General features: G+C 35.4%; 1 protein-coding gene across 1 annotated transcript; it reads right to left on the bottom strand.

The window, feature by feature from the left end:
- Positions 1–4,687: 4,687 nt before the first annotated feature.
- On the bottom strand, positions 4,688–8,114 carry LOC110877375 (protein BUNDLE SHEATH DEFECTIVE 2, chloroplastic). The gene is made up of 5 exons (XM_022125514.2): positions 7,938–8,114; positions 6,645–6,739; positions 6,422–6,491; positions 6,026–6,122; positions 4,688–5,028 (listed from the first exon to the last, which is right to left on the bottom strand). The coding sequence occupies exons 1-5, from the start codon at positions 7,993–7,995 to the stop codon at positions 4,950–4,952; spliced, it is 399 nt and encodes a 132-aa protein (XP_021981206.1). The 5' UTR covers positions 7,996–8,114; the 3' UTR covers positions 4,688–4,949.
- Between the last annotated feature and the right edge of the window lie 11,895 nt (positions 8,115–20,009).

Below are 20,009 nucleotides of genomic sequence, written 5' to 3'. Positions count from 1 at the left end.
CTAACCAAAAAAACACATGGTAAAAATTAGGTATGTACTAACTAGTCAAAATTCTCAAACATCATATCATAGGAGACCAAAAAACACATGGTATAGATGAGATATGATAACGTTAGGTATGTACTAACTAGTCAAAAGGCACTCGCCATGATAAACGTGGCCAAACAAAATATATTTTGTGAAATGCACCAATAACTTTTCTTTTGAACGACAAAATTGGATAACTAACGAACCACTGGAGCATCATGCCATGAGTAGAACCATCCGATCATATCCATCTCCACTAGCCATAATGGCTATACATCAATTTAGGAGGAAATCCAATAAATATGAGAAAACCCCTTTATAAAAATTGAACTCGAGACCTATTAGTACCATATCCTTATCTCACCCCTAATATATCATTAACGTATAAGGCATGGGCATGCACCAATAACTTTTATCTACTAAATTCTAATATATAGTTGCCTACTAACGCTAGTGTATAGGTAAGAATAATATTCATATTTTATTACATGTTTAACTATATCATTTGATGTTATTAGATGGAGGACCTATCTGCTAGACACTTATATAACGGATGAGACTCTTAACAAATTAACGAATAAGGTAAAATAATTGTAGACAAAGTTATACTAACAAACTGTAGTGTGGTAGAATTAATTCTATTATAGTATTTTAGAAATGCTCCAAGTTGTTTTCACTAGAATTCATTCATGATTAAAAGCTTTTGATGTATATCTTATAAATCAATCTTTTATTTTTTATTTTGATGATATTAGTATAGTTTATAATAGTTTATAATAGTTAATAATGCATCAAGTGGTATAAAACAAATTTTAAAATAGAAAAAAAAATGATATATTTTAATCAATCCGACTTGTTTTAATCCAAATTGATTACACCACATACCTAATACACCTACGCGCCCATCTTGTTACCTCTATTTAACGCTCGCTTCATATGGTTAGTAGTTTCGTATGCACAAGAATTCTTAATTTCACACATTCCAAATGTAGCGATAGTTAGGGATTGAAGTTCTACAAATAAAATGGTGATATCTCCTTCATCTTGTAATATGTTATGAACAAGTTGAATAAAGATGCTAAAGTAAGACTATAACATTTGGCTTTCAACTAAAAAAGTCAACATGCATTTTGTGTACAACAAATACGATGGTATAGTTATGGGTTGTGTCCACGTTTATCCTCCGAACTCGACCACAATCAGGGGCGGACTTAGGTAGCGGGTTGAGTTGGCGGGTGCCCCTTTGAAATTTTTTTGAGTGTATTTTATAGGGCAAAATCCCGATCGCACCTCTTGAAAATTTGGTTGAACCACTCGTTCGCACCCCCAGAAAATAATTTTTGGATCAGCCATTGACCACAATTTGTACAAAGTGAAATGATTGGCTTGTTTTAGTTCTTGAGTGTTTAAAATACGTGTTTAAAAATCACTCAACACAATTTTCGAATACGTGCAAACTGGGTGTGGGAGGCTATGGCGACTACGATCACTACAGTGGCGAATGAGACGCTAGGGGTCACAACAGGAAAGACTAGTGGGCATAAGGAGTCCTAGTGGTGGAACGAAGACGTGCATACCAAAATAAAGGATAAGCAACAGAGTTTTAGAGATCTTTTGAGGTGCATAGATGAGGAGGAATGACTAAGGGTGAAGGAGATTTACAAGAAGGCAAAAAGAGAAGCGAAAAAGGCGGTGACCAAGGCAAAAAACACAGCCTACAAACAAATGTATGGACGTTTGGAAACAAAAGAGGGGGAGCAAGATATGTTCAAGATTTCCAAAGCTAGGGAGCGAAGAAGACAAGATCTAGGAGTAGTAAAGTTTATCAAAGGAGAGGATGGACGTGTTTTAGTCAAGGAACATGACATTAAGTTGAGAGGGCAAACCTACATCCATAATCTTTTCAACGACGGTAGGGCATACCAACAAGTTAGTAGCAATCCCATGACTCAAATGCGACAACAAAATAATTGCTACTGCAGGAGGATCACACATGAAGAAGTAAGGATAACACTTAGGAAGACGGGAAGAGGCAAGACAGTGGGTTTGGACAACATACTGATTGAGGTGTGGAAGTGTTTGGGGGAAGAAGGAGTCCGATGGTTAACGCTTTTGTTCAATCGTATTTTCAAGACTGAAAAAATGCCAGATCAGTGGAGGAGTAGTGTCGTGGTGCCATTATACAATAATAACGGAGACGCTCAGTGTTGTGGGAACTACAGAGGAATCAAACTTCTAAGTCACACTATGAAGCTTTGGGAGAGGGTAATTGAAAATAGAATTAGAAGAGAAACTCAGGTTTCAGTAAACCATTTTAGATTCATGAAAGGGAGGTCAACTACAGAAGCGATACATATTCTAAGGAGATTGATGGAAAAATATAGAGCGAAGAAGCAAGATTTACATATGGTGTTTATCGACCTTGAAAAGGGATATGACACTGTCCGACGACAACTGATTTGGGATAGTTTGGAGGGTCGAGGTATACCTGGGAAGTATATAGACATAATTAAGGATACATACGATAGAACGGAAACTGGGGTCCGCACGCCTGTAGGGGATACAAACTTTTTTTCTGTGGAGGTAGGACTCCACCAAGGGTCAGCGTTGAGCCCTTTTCTTTTTGTGGTTGTCTTGGATGAGTTGTCCAAGTTGATTCAGGAGACAGTTCCCTGGTGCATGCTTTTTGCAGACGATATTGTGTTGATTGTAGAGACTAAATAGTGCCTGAACGCGAGGGTAGAGGAGTGGCACGTAGCTTTAGAAGGCAAGGGCCTAAGGATTAGTTGATCTAAGACTGAGTATCTACACTGTGATTTCAGTAGTGTAGCCGATGACGATGACACCCAAATCACCATTGAGGATCAATTGGTCCCGCAGGCAACTAAATTTAAGTATTTGGGGTCGTTTGTACAAAGAGACGGGGACATAGATAGTGATATAACCCACCGCATATAAGCTGGCTGGTGTAGATGAAGGGCAGCCAATGGGGTATTGTGCGATAGGAGGTTTCCAACGAAACTAAAGGGGAAATTTTACAAGGTAGCAGTTAGGCCCACTATGCTATATGGAACAGACTGTTGGGCTATCAAGAAGTCACAAGCGCGCAAGATGGAGGTAGCAGAGATGAGGATGCTGAGGTGGATGTGTGGACACACGAGGTTAGATCGGATAAGAAATGAGGTTTTTAGAAAAAGATTAGGTGTGGCTAGTATATCGGATAAGGTTAAGGAGGGGAGATTGAGATGGTTTGGGCATGTGAAGCAGAGGCAAACGACGACACCAGTTAGAGTAGTGGAAACTCTTACTGTGGAGGGGAGGAGAAGAAGATGCAGACCCAAACTGACTTGGGATGAGAAGATTAGGCATGATTTACTAAAGTTGCATATTTCTGAGGACATGGTCCAAGATAGGACTTCATGGAGGCGTAGGATTAGGGTTAAGGACTTCTAGAGGATATTGCAGTAAGGTCTTAAGTGGTTTTTAGGGATGTAGGTCTTTCTTATTCTTAAAGTGACTTTACCGGTGATTGCCTTCTGGTGTTTATGTCCAAATGATGTTGTATGCTATTATATGTGATTTACATTATATTGTGTCACTCTGATCACTTTCTTGGTATTGGTGGCTTCCTATTTATATTATATTATGTCCAAATGATGTTGTATGCTATTTCTATATTGTCTGACTTGGTGTGTTGGCATGTTGTTCGTTTTGGAGCCGAGGGTCTCTCTGGAAGTAGCCTTTCTATCCCTAGGGATAGAGGTAAGGTCTGTCTACATCTCACCCTCCCCAGACACTGTAAGTAGCTTTGCTATTTGTGGGATTTACTGGGTATAGTTGTTGTTGTTGTATAGGTGTGGAATAATCAGATTGAATGTTGAAGGTCAAATAAAGTTGTAATAATATAAGTGAAACAAAAGAAAAATATACGAGTATAAACTTGTTTTGTAATACCCAAAGTCCAAAGTTATGTCTTTGTTGGCCTGTTATGTCTTTGTTGGCCCAACAAGTACATAATAAACAACTTAAAACAAAGATGGAAGATGCAAGTTCTATGTTTGTGGGCCCAAATGTGTCAATTGGACCCAAGAATTATTTTATAGGGCTGTGAATGAGGGTTTAAGCAAAGTCGGTCGAGATTTTTTCTAATAAAATACAGTAAAAAATCTTTTAAGGGGGCGCCCGCCCACCTAAGGCTCCACTTGGGTACGCCCCTGATTGTGGGTACTAAATATCAAAGTAGAGAGTACACCTTCTAAAATATGTGTTGAACGAAACTAATAAATTGTTAAGACTAATTTAACCAATCCAATTGATAACTAGGAAGGTGAGAGGCCCATGTCTAATCTTTTAATTTAAAACATTGCCGGATCCATGTTCATCGTATGACTCACCTAAGGTGTTACAAACTCGAATCATAGTGACTCGTGTGTTTTAGAATGGTCTGGCAAACCTCACTAAGATGATAAGATCCCAAGGGTGGGGTATTTGAAATATTTTAGTAAGATAGCACGTCGATCACGAGATGTTTTGTTAAACAAAACATTACCTTACCATGCATACCATTTTTTTAACACGACACATCTTTATTCATCATTACACTTTTTATTCGTAATAATAAGATAATTAGTTACTAAACGTAAACACAAACACCCCTTGATTTCGTTACACTAAGCAATAGAAGTATGATTAAAAGAAACAATAATCCCCTTGAGTTTAGCTTCAAGAAGTACAGTCTACAAATACAACTTAACAACTTTAAGAGTTTGAATACAAAATCGAAATTAATTAAACAAAACATACTCAATGTTTAGTTGGAACACCACCACTAGGCGGTGTAAGATGGCGGCGGTTTATAGTTGCTAGTCAACAACAAACAAAACAAACAAACCTGATATACCGAACATCATTTCAAGTACTTTCTATTCGTCGGCGGTGCTCATGAATCCGCCTGCATATCCTGCCCCATTGCAACCACCACAAAGGATCTCCTTTTTACCTCTACATATCATGCAAACATAACTTGTTAAGAAAGAACCATTTGTTATATACTCATGTGTTATCACACGAGTATGTCGTTTATATAAATTTGGGTATGAAATATTATGAACTTTTCTTAGACCATGTGTAGTGGGGGCGTTTTTTTTAAAAAAAAATTCAAAAAAAAACGCCCGAAAACGCCCAACGCACCATTACATGGGGCGTTATATTTAAAAATTTTTGAAAAAAATGGTGAACGGCGTTTTATATAAAACGCTCAAGAACTCTGCCATGTTTGACTTGAAGGGGCATGTGGCCAATGGGATGTCTCCATTGTTTGACTAGCCTGTTCGCTTTTTTTATTTTTATTTTTTCAAATGATTGAATGGGGGTTATTGGCATAATGCCCCACTACGCCACTTTTGCTATAATGCCCCAACGCTGACTAGGATGCCACGTGTCGGATAATGCCCCATGGTAGGGGCATTATACAAACTTACCACTACACATGGTCTTAGGGTTAATATCATAAAAAACCAGTATACTTTCTTATTTTTCACAAAAGAGTCCCTCAACATGTCAAAAAACACGAAAAGGTCCTTCAACAACATAATTTTGTTGTATTAAAGTACTTAAACTTCTCTAGAATGTATATAATAGTGATGATTGTTACACCTTAAGATAGTCAAAACTTTATAAAGTGACATTCAACTCTTTGCAAAAATACACACACACACACACACATTTTGACCAATTTAGTGAGTAACGAGTCAATTTAAAATATATTTTAGAAGCACACGCAAAATTATGTCGGGTTGGTTCGTGTTTCTTTGACATGTTCAGTGACCATAATATGCGAAAATTGTGTTGAGTGATTTTTCAAGAAAGTTAAGAGCATATGATGGTTTTTTTATATTAACTCTTTTTCTTACTAAAAATTAAAAAAAAAATCAACAAATATAAGAATAATAAATCTGCAAAAATAAAAATAATATGAATAAATATGAGAATTATAAACCTGCAGAGCCAACACAATCCACCAGCTTTGAACCTTCCACCGAAGTGATCTTCTGTGTTCACTCCAGTTCCTTCGCATTGCTTACATACTATTTTCCCTAATGTCACACAAAAATGGCAAAAATGTAAATACCACTCTCCCTTCCAAGAAGAGTCTATGATCGACTTTTTACAGTCAGACAAATGACTTTTTATGGTGAAATTCGATGACAATTTTATAGTCGTAACGAAGAAAGTTGAAGCCAAATCCAATCATACAAAAAAGTTGAGTGTTTAATGAAGTTTTGGGGCTAGAAAACTAAAACCGGATGCGGAAAATCAAAATGCAAAGTAATATAGTTTGACCTTTTAAAATCAATAGTTGAAAATGAGGTCATTCACATAGTTGTTAGCTTACCGTTTCCCTCACAAGATTCACAAACCAAGCTCTTGTTAGTCGTGGTGGTCTTTGCACCATCGGAAGACGCCTGATAAACAAAAGGTCAAAGTCAAAGTCAAAGTCAAAGTCAAAGTCAAAGTCAAAAACCAGAATACAAAACTAAGATGCATTTTCTCATATATTGCAGGTGCTTATGATGAATCTAACGTATCGGTACATTTTGACTGGAAAGAAGTCTTACCTTGACTTCCAAAGCTTGAAATCTTTCCAATTTTGACTTCTGATTAGTCAAAACGTTGATTAAAGTCAGTCTTGGAGCGTTTCCACCAATTAGCCCTGCAACGTTATCATCAATCAAATGCTACATCCTTCTAAACATTTTTCAAATAATTATTTTCATACCTATACACAAAAATTATGTGTATAAACACATATACACCAAGGGTTCTTTAACACGGTACCAATGTGATAATCGCATAAACCCGCACACATAGTGCTTTATATGTTATCAATAAAGCGGGTATATAACCCTCTCTTTCTCTCTCACTGTATATTATTTCGTCAGCACTACGTACAAATGCTTACAGATGTCAGAAATGTTAACTCCTTTGATTTGATGGAGTTTTCTTTCAGTTCGCGCTGATTCTTGAATGTGCCCCTATATATACAACCCCATATAGGATCAAGATCAAGGGAAAACCCTTCCGAGTTGTGAGAACTTAGAGAACCCGGCCTTCCCGTGCGAGTTTATCCCCATTTTTTTTCACACCCCTAGATTAAAATATTTGAAAAGACTGCCGTAAAAAATATTTAAAAAAAAATAATTAGAAGTGGTGTTTTTTGGCCCCTTACAGCAGCCGTAAAAAGCTGATGACATAAGCATGACATCACTTTTGAAAAAGTTGGTTCTTTTAGGATTTTTGGTAAAGTTTTTTTGAAAAAACCTTTCGTAAGGACGAGTTCTCTAAGTTCTCACAACTCGTATAAGTTTTCATTTTACCCTAACCCTTATATATATATACTTATCGTCATTTGTTCTTTTGCAAAGTGTTCAATAATGGGTCATATGATAGCTCATACCAACACAAACTCAAAAACACATGTGGAGGTGTTTAAATGTGCATTCTTATTGTCACTTCCAACATCAGATAATATTAAATTGATTGAAGTTAAACCAAATTCACATTTATTCTTGAAAATTGGCACTTTCACCTCTCTTTAAAGTTAATAGTTTTCTTCCTAAATTATTCAAGATTAAAACCAGAATTCTTATGTATATAACATAACACCATAATATAAATACCACCCAAGTCAAAATAATTAATTTTACAGGATGTTATGTAATGGGATTGAATAACTAACTTAAAACTTATGTATTCAAATTATATAATTCTAAACTCAGACAACTTATTTCACTTACAAATAATCACATAACAATTAGTAATCAACAATCTTGAATACCCCTTATCCACATTCAAACACCACATATACATACAACATATATATATTATACATATAGAGATAGGAAAAATACCTGGTTTACTAGGGGAACTGGAGGAGGTAAGAGGGGTACAATTCAAAACAGTGGACATTTTTGCAGAGATATTTTTAGGATAAAAAGTGTGATGAATTTCAAGATTTTGATGGGTATGGAAAAAAGATGGCCTGCAAAATCTTGAATTTAAAACAACTTGAGGTTCCCATTCACCTCTTGTAAGAGATAAGGCCCTTCTTTGGAGATAATTTTGTTGTTTACCAGAATTACCCCTGGATATTTTCAATATTTGTTTTTTTGTCACATTTCATAAACCAAACCCTTAAACCCATAAAGATCACCAAGTAATCAATATCATTCGTTGGTTTCTGGTTACACCATTTGCAGTTGTTTTTATATCGCTGTCTCCAAAGCTCTGTATGTGAAAAAATCACCATCCCTCACAAGGGAGGCCACAGTACGAAAATCGGCGTAGACCTGTAAACGAACTGAATTTTTAGTGGACTATTAGTTTACAGTGTCATGACTGAACATAAACGAGCAAGAACATGTTTCTTTTCTTAACGAACGAATATGAACAAGAAAATATTGTTTGTTTATATGTTTGTGTTTGGTTGTTTGTTTTATTAAACTTAAATGGACGAACATAAATATCCCGTCACTCATATTTATTTGGTTCACTAAGGGGAATTGACCTGTAATAATCTCACCTAGACCTTATTGGCCATTAATAATCCCAGCTTAGAATATTCCCCCCCCCCACCAGTCCCATCTTTCAGCTATTTTTCCTACAATGGTCCCCCGTTAAAAAAAAACTTAACGGAGTTAAGCTTTTTTCCAAATTACAAACAAATTTTTTAGGGCTTTTGATCAGAACGATGATACGAGTCCATTGATGTAAAACTTACTTCGAAATGGTGCTCCTACAAGGGCTTTCAGCTATTCTTTCAGCTATTTTTCCTACAATGGTCCCCCACCAGCTATTTTTCAGCTATTTTGAGGCAAGTTTTACATCCATCGGGTATCCATAGGCGAAAGGTGAGACTGGTGGGGGGGAAATATTCTGAGGTGGGATTATTAATGACCAATAATCCTGAAAAAGCTATACTTTTGCAAGTTAGATTTGTTTAGGTGATTAATTGTGGAATTTATGTGGAAATTCTTAATAGGAATTTGAATTTTGAAGGGATTGAATTCGATATTTGGAATCTAAAGAAATCGGCATTTGTTACTTGACCCATCACCTTTCGATCGCACAATCGCCACTAACGGTCAACCACCGCCATCACTGGCCACTGACGATGACGGGTAATGGGACAATGGCGGTGGTGTTAGGAGGGTGGCGGATGCTATAAAAGTAAGTGATCGGAGACTCTATATACTTTGTTTGTGGACTTTCTGTGTTATGGGGTAGGAATTTTCTAGGAGCCGAGCTATACTCAACTCGGGCTTGGGCATGAAAGCATACGATTCAGCTCGGCTCGAATTGAAATTGTTTGTGGGCTAGTGACTAGAGTAACCTATCAAAGGGGACTGTGCTAAACAAATTGGGCCCATTGAACTAGGGATGGGAATCAAACCCGAACCCGATGGGTAAACTCGAAACCCGACACATTTGGGATGGGTTTGGGGTCGGTTAATCGGGTTTGGGAATAGTTTTTTTTTTTTTTTTTTTTTTTTTTTTTGCGGGTTTGGGACGGGTTTGGGATTTAGTGATATACCCGTTTACCCGACTCAATTACCCGATAACGTGTACCCGTTTACCCGATTGTATACCTGATATAATTTCTTTTATATTATTAATATGTATATATATGATACATCCATTTTTTAAACATATAGGTATTCTATTCCGTATACATTGTAGTTATTTGATATATATTTTTATAATAACAATACAAGTTACCCGATAGATACCCAATGGGTTTTGAGATGAGTATACCAAACGAGTAATCTTCTTAAATTAACGGGTTTACCTGAAACCCGCGGGTATACCCGATACCCGATGGATATTTACCCGCTAGAAACCCGACGGGTTTGGGACAAGCTTATTTTTGGATTACCTAAACCCGTCCCAAACCCGACCTATTGCCATCCCTGTAAGAATAAATAAATAATATATTTATTTATATATGGCCATTATAATCATTTACATTATATGGATCAAAATATATAACAATCCATTAAATAATTAGTTGGTAATTGTTGATGGGCCTTATTACCATTATTAACTAATTAGGGTTTCCTCCTGGGTGCATATATAAGGAGACTTATGTTGAGGTTCTAGGGTTAGACACATAACCTAACTAATTCACATAACATCAATCGACCTCCTCTCTACAGCCGATTTCCCTTTATCGGTTTCTCATACCACCATCATTAGATTGCACCCTAAGGAGGAACCAGACCAAACTGACAACTATGTCAAACACTGTTGCTACATCTCCATCTGGATTCTCTGCTGGCTTGTGCTGATGCAATCAGGTATGTTTTCATGTTTTCCATTATGTCCAAACAGAACTGATCCAACATGTGGTATCAGAGCATATGTTGATTAGTCAGTTCTGTTTTCGTATCCATTAATTCTGGGATTGAAATCTGGAAAACGGAATTTTGAAAGCCTAATTAAATTCATAGCCGGTTTCGAGTCACATAACCCGAGTCCACTGTTTCGCGGAAAAAGAATGTTTTAATGACTCGGAATCATAATCGTAAATCTTAACTGTCCGAAATCTGTATAAAACTCTTAAAAATTCAGGTTTCGGGTTCCAGAATTATTATTTTATTTATTAGGGTTCTTCATGTTCTTAGTGAAATTCGAATAAATTCCTTTTATTTTGGAATGAATTAAGGATTAGAAGGTGTTTTTCCTGTATTTGATTAATTTTTATCCCTTAAGATTTCGAAAAATCTGTTAATGTTATTAGATATAATTTTCGAAATTATTGGATAAATATAAAATATCTTTTTAAAATAGGAAATAAAATATACCAAATCCCTTAAAATTCGAATTTCAAACTTATCACACAATCAGCTGATTAACAGGAAGTTTCGAGATCCCTTTAACGAGCCGAGACCAAGATCTCGACTCGAGACCATAAGGTCTCTACTCGAAATCATAAGTGTTCTCAAATATTCATAACTCGAGACAACGATTTCGACTCGAGACCACAGGGTCTCGACTCGAGACCACCAAAGTTTCGACTAGGGGCTTAAATCTGTACAACTCGAGACAAAGGTCTCGACTCGAGACCATAAGGTCATAACTCGAGACCATAAGGTTGCGACTCGAGACCATAAAGGTCACAACTCGAGACCATGGTTGCGACTCGAGACCTCATAAGGAGTCGAGATCTCATAATTCACAGCAGTCGAGACCATGATTACGACTCGAGACACTGAGGTTGCGACTCGAGACCATTAATGAGTCGAGACCTCATAATGTTATAAGCTGAGTCGAGACTTGACTCGAGATCTCACTCGAGACCTCATAACTAAGTCGAGATCTGACTCGAAACTTCATTATTTTCGGCTGTTTAATGTGAACTAAGATTTAGCTCGGGGCTCCGCCCCGAACCCCATGCGGGGGCACGCTGCCCCTCTGCAACCCCAGCGCTAACAGGTGGTTTGCTACTAAATAATTGGTTTTTGTAAATACTTAGTTAATTAATAAGGATCAAATAATGTTTTACAAAACCAAAATGGCTTAACTTGAATGAGCTTCTGATGTATCACTTCTGGCCAAAGCTGATTTGATGCATCTATTTATTGTTCAAGTATTATAAAAGCTATGTTGAGTATGCATTACAAACGTGAAATGTCTTAATTCTGGCCAAAGCTGATTTAATTCATTTATGATTAGCATGCTTGACAAGTGCATAACTAAAGTGATTGTCTCATTTCTGGCCAAAGCTGATTTGTCACGATTACTTTGCACACATGCTTAAATGATTACACTTCTGGCCAAAGCTGATTTGTCTTCGTTTAAGTAGAATTTTAAATAAGTCTATTATTTTGATGTTAGTAATAGACATATCACAACCTCTTCACACAATGATCCTTATATTAATGATCCTTAATTAATTTTTATGATCATTTCGTCTGCCTTATTCTTAGTACACATAATTTTTTACTCACTATAATTTTCTTGAATAAATCTATATCTCATCCACTCTAATTCCTAAATCTAATATGTTTTGCTTAAAGTCTCTATAAAAATTAGCTCTTAAATTAAATCCTTGATTATCTCTTAAGACACGATAATCGTATTGCTCTCTTCTGATAAGGCACTACAGAAGAAAAGTAGAGCATGCTGATTAGGATAAATCGAACATGATGTCTCTTATGATAATCAAGAACTCTCTAACATAACTTCTATCACTAAAGTTATTCCAGATTAAGTCTTTTCTAAGACTAATCTATAATTGTGGAATAATCACAAGAGCTCCTAAGATGCGTGCCTTCATTTAAAATTATAAATTATAAAGCTAAGTGGTATATGTGAATACATAACAATGTACAATACCATGACCCATAAAATTAAGGGCTTACGCATGGAAATAAGTACATTTTCCAGTACATTACATACTAAGATTTTCATTTGTACAATTTGATGCCTTATAAATCAACTATAACACTCAAAAATACCAAAGTATAACGAGTGTGTTGATAAGCAACATATGTACAAAGAAATAAATGTTTGAAACTGGAAAATAAGATGTTATTCACCTTACAACCACTAAAACCTTAAGAGAGGATTGTTCTAAGGTCCATAGACAAATTACAAGTGCTAATTCCAACTTTAAGGTTCTTCAAGGGAAAATCTCACTGCATAATTATGCCATTAGACTAGACATAAGCAACGAGACTATCCATTATTCTAAAGAACAGTTGGATAAATTAATTAGATAGTCACTTAATAATGATATTTAAGTCTGATAATTTTAATATTCCAATTAACACATGATTAGTTGACTCTAGTTTTAAGCGTTTCCTTACCAGAAGTCAACAAATAACTAACGTGAGAGTTAGTGACAAAATTAAATGTTAAGACTATAAGAACCATAATAAGCAGTCTTCTAATAACGCTATTCGATACCTTACATATTCTAAAGATTAATCAGAATACAGTGTCATTACTTAGGCTATGTTATGAGGATTGTGAGGTTTGCATAGTCAACATAAAGTCACACTTATCTTAAACTCTCCTCTTATTTGTTCTAAATATCTGGATAGAAACATTACTAAGATGAAACTAGATGATACCTTACTTTTTCACAACTTTTGTCATCATGCAAATGAGAATTTGACAAAAGGAAAATGAGACTTATAAATTTCATCCATTATAACCAAAATTCATGAGAAATCATGACATGGTTAATGAGGATGATTTTTTCATTTAATCTCATTCTAAGTGATTTTAAATCATGACGTTAAAGCCCTAAAATATGACTTGGCTTAAGGAATAAGCATGGGTCCATCATAAGTCATTCATTGACATTCGTGGAACTTATTCCAAATGGAATATTCAGACATAATTCATTTATCATTTAACAGACTATCAACTTGTATCTAAATTTTGTCGCATATGCTCATGGTCTTAGAAGAAATCTATTCATATATATACTTAATAAGATTTCTATTAAAAATGTCCCTAAAGTTTCTTATGATATCTGGACATTAAAGAAGTCAAATAAAGTCTAACGTATATGTGATAGGTTCCCACGTCACATAGCTCATTGAAACTTCTCTTGTAGCATTCTAGAGATATTAAAGATCAGTGGGAGCATTAAGTGTCTTAATAATAACTTGCAACAATTGCAAGAGGCGGGGGAGTGAAAAATTTTACATTACCTAAATTTACACCTCTTGTATAAGACACCGCTCCATCACGACACTGTTCTATCAAAACTTGTCTCATTAAAATCTAATGCTACTCTTACAAAAGTTTCATTGTTGCTTAATTGTGGGCACATTTAGATTTCTTACCTAAACTAACATAATCCTCAACAAGAGAAATCACAACGACTAACGTCATTAACTTGTTTCTCTATTAGAATTTGTTGGTCGTTAAATATTGACCCTAAGCATGCTGAGTTCCTAAAGTTTTCTAAGGTTAGTGGGAGCAGTCAAAGTCCTTATCATGATTTGTAAGGAATACAAGAGGCGGGGGGAAGAGTGTCATTAAATTTCACTCCGAATTTAACTCCGATTACACCTCTTGTACACCATACTGCACCAACTCTTACAAAACTTAGAATGAAAATGATAGCAACCTAACCAAGAGCTAATCCATAAAGCTGAAACTTTTAAAACCCAATAATCAACTCAGGAGGTCATCTAGGTTTAAAAACCTACTAACTTTGATGATTACGTAACCTCCCTAACTGAAGTTGAAATGGATTTTGGAAATGTTTACTGATCCTATCTCTTAACATCAAGCCATTAGCGTAAATTAATCATCTGAATGGAATAAAACAGTTTTCTAGTAAAACTGATTTTATGTGTTCGTGTAACGTTTGGGATTTGATTGAATTACCTAAGAGTGTTCATAACTAAACCAAATCCTGATATAAGCGTTAAGACACTAAGAAGCATGATTGATTGTCAAAGGTTATACTTAGGAAGAGATAAATTATCAAAGATTTCTTTGAGGATCATCACTGTTCTAGTAGCTTATAATGGTTTAAAGCTACATTAGATGAACATTAAAAACAATTTTCCCTAACAAATGGCTGACACATTTACATGTTCATGAGATAACAACCTAAAGTTTCAAACTGAAGGTTAAAGAACACTTTATTTGTAAGCCAATAATATCCATGTATGGGTTAATGCAAACATCATAATGTGATGAAAAACTAACGTAATTATTTTCATCAAGAATCAAGTGGATTAATGAACCTACCTCAAAATGAGTGGGAGCAACTAAGATAAACTTGTCTATATAGATGATATTCTTTTGACAAGTATATGTTACATAAGTCAAAGCATTGTTAACACAAACTTTGATATATAGATCTCAGAGATGTCTCTTATGTAATAGATATCATAATGTACCGAGATAGACCCAATGGGACATTAGTTTCGTTCCATAAGTTTAACATTAAATGGGTCCTTACATATGTAACAAAATACTGCTCTCCTTTAGAGGATAATAGGACAAATGAAATTATTTCCTTATGCTTCATTAATTGGAAGCCTTATGTAAGTCTAAGTCTATACTCGTTTAGATATTACTCACATTGCAACACACTAGATATGTCTAGATTAATGTGAAGCATCTAATGGAGTATTACAATATCTTTAAAAGAAACGAGAGACTATACTTTAAAGAAGAAGTGAGAATTAAAACCGGTTTATTACTTTAACTTTGTGATATTCAAAGATTACAAAATGTAATTTTGGGTATATCTTTATGTCAGCAGACAAAATCTATCTCATGGAGGAGTCATAATACACTAATATCAACAACCTAAGTTATAACGACATAATATAGTCACTAAATGTTGTTAGAAATTTATCAGTGGACTCATAAGTTTATTAACTCCATATAATGTTTTGAAGACTTAGTGTGATAAAGTCAGCTACCATAACTCCTTGAACAATAACAGTTCAAGAGGTGCTGCATTAAATTTCGATACGCAATTAATTATTCGTTTATGAACGAATTGAGGAAACTAAGTTTTGTATCGAATACATTCATGATATGCTTAAGGATCCTATAACTGAAGGGCTATTACCCATAAGTCTTATTAAGAGAGCTCATAGACGGGTATTAATTAATGGTCGTGCGCAATTGCATATCGTACTATGAATGACTAAGTATTAGTTAATTTTCCTCACCAGTTTGATTTTGTATGTCTCTAAGAATATGTCAAGTCGACATAATGGCATATAGAAAAATAAAGTTACAAATCAAACAAAGGGCTTATGCGTATTTTGATCATAACGATTAGGTTTTAAATTAAGGCTATAGTATGATTAATGGGGGTCCTGAGTCGCATAATGATTCAACGGCTGTATTTCTCTGCTATAGTACTTGTTTAAGGCTAAAATGAGTGTTAACTCCTGATCAGGCTTATCTAACACTCATAGTAAATGATTACTCGGCCAAGTGGGAGAATGTAAGAATAAATAAATAATATATTTATTTATATATGGCCATTATAATCATTTACATTATATGGATCAAAATATATAACAATCCATTAAATAATTAGTTGGTAATTGTTGATGGGCCTTATTACCATTATTAACTAATTAGGGTTTCCTCCTGGGTGCATATATAAGGAGACTTATGTTGAGGTTCTAGGGTTAGACACATAACCTAACTAATTCACATAACATCAATCGACCTCCTCTCTACAGCCGATTTCCCTTTATCGGTTTCTCATACCACCATCATTAGATTGCACCCTAAGGAGGAACCAGACCAAACTGACAACTATGTCAAACACTGTTGCTACATCTCCATCTGGATTCTCTGCTGGCTTGTGCTGATGCAATCAGGTATGTTTTCATGTTTTCCATTATGTCCAAACAGAACTGATCCAACAATCCCTACATTGAACTTACCATTGTTGATTGCCATGCTATTAGAGGTGCACAAATCGGTTCTTTCCCACATCGGTTTGGGTTGAGTTAAAGATAGTCCACACTGGTTTAGGCCAAATAGGATCACTTCGGGTTAAAACCGGCTTTTGACCAGTTTCAATTGAGGGGGTTACTACTTGGTTTCAACTCTACAGTTTGGGCCGGGTCGGTCCAAGTCGTTTCAACCAGCCGGTTTCCACAGTGGTTTAGATTTTGGTTTTAAACCGGTTTTGATTCCCAGCCCGGCGTTTTTTTCACCTCTACATGCTATGCTGGATTGTTGGGCTTTTAAGTCACTTTTTCAACAATCTCAGTGTACAAATTTTGTCGCTAAAAGCAATGGTTTTTGGGTGTATATAATATACACACACACTTATGGGCTTAAGTGGGTTTACATAGATCAGTGGGCTTACTGCTTAAAAAATTGTAAGCCCAAAAACGGTGAGAGGTTTCATCTGGATATGTAGCAACTTTTTTTTTTTTTTTGGGGGGGGGGGGGGGGGGGTGGCACGATTAAACAATAATGTGCTATGCGTCCGACATGAACAGGAAGTATTGACCTTTGAATTCACGTCAAATGTAGGGATGATCTGTGCCCGTTAGGAACGATTTGGGCCACCTAGGAGTCTAGAGTCACCTAGCGATTTTTTGGTCCGATTAGGTGAAATCCCATCGGTAGACTACCAATTACCTATTAATCAGCAGTTAGTCCCGTTTTTTACAAGACTGTAGAGTGATGCACTATTATTCAAGATTTATTATATCATTGGTAAATTTATTTAAAAATGCTTAATCCATTGATGCCTAACATGTAAATCTAAAGAACCTTCAAATACCTCTTTTGTCATCACTCTTTTACATTACTCATGTAAACCATCCCTTTTGTCTAAAGAATCTTTATTTGCAATTGTTTAATGATATCCATTTTTCTCCGCACATAACCATTTATATTATAATATATATATAACTAGGTGTTTACCCACGCGCTTCGCGGCGGGAGTATGTATGGTCGTTTTTCTCCACGCAAGTGGGTGGAGTTTGGTCATTATCGGTTTGCTTTGTCGGAAAACGTAAAGCCGAACACCGATATCGTTTTCATTATGGCAAAATACCGGCAAGGATGTTTACTCATAAGCGGTTGTGTGTCGTGACGATAACATTGCCGTTATAGCATGCAAAAAAAATACTTGATTTTGAATATAACTATGTTTTTAAACAAATCTACAGTATACGTTCACACACACACACACAAAAAAAAAAAAAAAAAAAAAAACTAAAAACCAGCCGTACACTAAAAAATCTAAAAACAACCGAACATTTCATTATTTTTCTTTTGTTAACAAACGAATAGCAATGAAAAAGTAACTACCCTTTATTGAAGGTCCAATCTGCATTTTTAAATTTTGTACTTACCATTGTTTCAAATAAAATAAAAAAACAGAACCATATATTCAATTTTTTTTAAGAAACACCCAAAGCTAAGGGTCCAACCACCCTTAGCTCAAAGTTGTTGCTTATTTATAATGTTTAATGTTTAATATATAAATTAGCAACATGTATAGGCTTTAGCCTGTTGTACATGTTGCTTCTTTTGTGTTTTGTGCCTACAGTCCATGTACTTTTTGTTTCATTACGAGTTGACGTAATCCCGCGCGTTGTGACGGGATGTTGATTATGAAAGTTTTAAAATTGCTATATTATATGCGAAAATTCTTAAATTTATTTAAAACATTCTTTACTTGTTGCTTTATTCCTAACCTACAAAACAATGACAACAACGAAATCCTTGAAACAAATCATATTTGAACACGTATACATATGACTTCAAATTTTGAACAAACTAAATAACTTAAATGGTACATGAATCAAACATAAAAAAATAAAATGTTGTTTTAACCACCCTTATCTTCAAATGTTGTTTTTCAATCCAATACGTATCGTGCATCCGTTCTCTGTAATACCCATCGGGTTCAAGGGTATACCAGTTTGTGGCCTTATGTGAGTTAAATTACCCATTGGCATGTCTAATGCCCAAAATACGGTTTACGGTTTCTTCCAACTTCAACATACTATTTATTACATTTATAAAGTTTATACAAAACAACAATACATTAATATGTTCAGTTACAATGCGTGTAAACAGGTGCGGCTAACCATGTGAGCATCACGTAATAACAAACCCACCCCAAACAAATGATATTTTTTTAATACTAATCTAATAACCAAGCCTGTATCAAAATATTTTAGGTTTGGATTTCTTTGCCATCCCTAATCACCTCTATTATAAACATGTTAGGGTAATAATGCAAGATTCATCAAGAGTTCATCTTGAAATGAATCTAAGACATTCTTCACATTAACAATCAATCAAATTTATCAACAAAAAAAAAAAGAATGAAACACATTATTATAAATATTAAATAACATCTATTTATTATGGAGTAAATAATAGATACCAGATTTGGCATACTAATATTAAAACACGATTGATATAAATATTAAATAACATCTATTGTAAATTCTTACTATAGTAACAATTTAAATGTTAAATTAAACTATCTAAAATTGAGACACATGTCTCAAAAACTCAAGTCATGATTCATATAATTCATCGGCGGATATGAAATGGTTTTTAACACAATTTTTTTTTTTTTTTTTTTTGAACTCATTTCAATATTTCACAGTTCATATATCAGTGAGAGAATGATAGTGAGAGAAAGAAAAGACGCTCCCAGGAGGGAGAGAGTTCCGACGATCTGCCGATGCGGCAACGCCACAACCGATCGATGCCGCATTAAATAACTTAAATTTATTCGCCGTTAGGAGAATGGAAAAGCTTACGGTGAAGTCGGTAAAACGCAGTAACTGCCGGTCAAGTGGATAGTCGTTTTAAAGTGTTTGTTGCACCGGAGAAGAGGTTGCGGTAAACTTGAGACCTGAGAAAACTTTATTCTTTTCATCTATGTTTCTGTAACTTTTCTGGCAAAGAAACCGTGAATCATCGTGATAGCCACCGTTCCTGAAGTTTATGTTATATGTATATATATATATCAAGGTATGTGCCTGTTCAGAGGAGATACAACAGTTACATGAAGGTTAAGTTATTGTGGCGACGTGCCTGTTCGGAGGAGAAGCGATGGTTGCATGGCAGCGTGCCTGTTCAGAGGAGATGCGATGGTTGCATGAGGGTGTTTGTGACGGTTGGTGGTTAAATGCGGTTGTTTATGGGATGTTGAGTTTAGCGTTTGATTGTAGACGGAAGGGAATGGGACAGAAAAGTACGGTGTTTTGTCGCCGTTAACTTGCAACGTTCAGTTGCTATTTGGATGTTGCCGTATTGCAACGTTTAGTCGCCGACAAGTATCGTCGTTGCCGTATCTACGGATTCCGGCAAATGCGGTTTTTTTTTTACTTTGTTAATCTGTACAGACAACTCTTCATAATTAAAATCAACTTTCCATTTGGCGGTTATTCAATCATGAAGGAATTAAATTCGGTGAAGTTGTGGATGACGGT

Source organism: Helianthus annuus, chromosome 9, assembly GCF_002127325.2.
Source record: "Helianthus annuus cultivar XRQ/B chromosome 9, HanXRQr2.0-SUNRISE, whole genome shotgun sequence".
In the NCBI taxonomy this organism is placed as follows: Eukaryota; Viridiplantae; Streptophyta; class Magnoliopsida; order Asterales; family Asteraceae; genus Helianthus; species Helianthus annuus.
The sequence above is the reverse complement of the archived record's forward strand: the minus strand, read 5'-3'. Positions and strand labels throughout refer to the sequence as shown.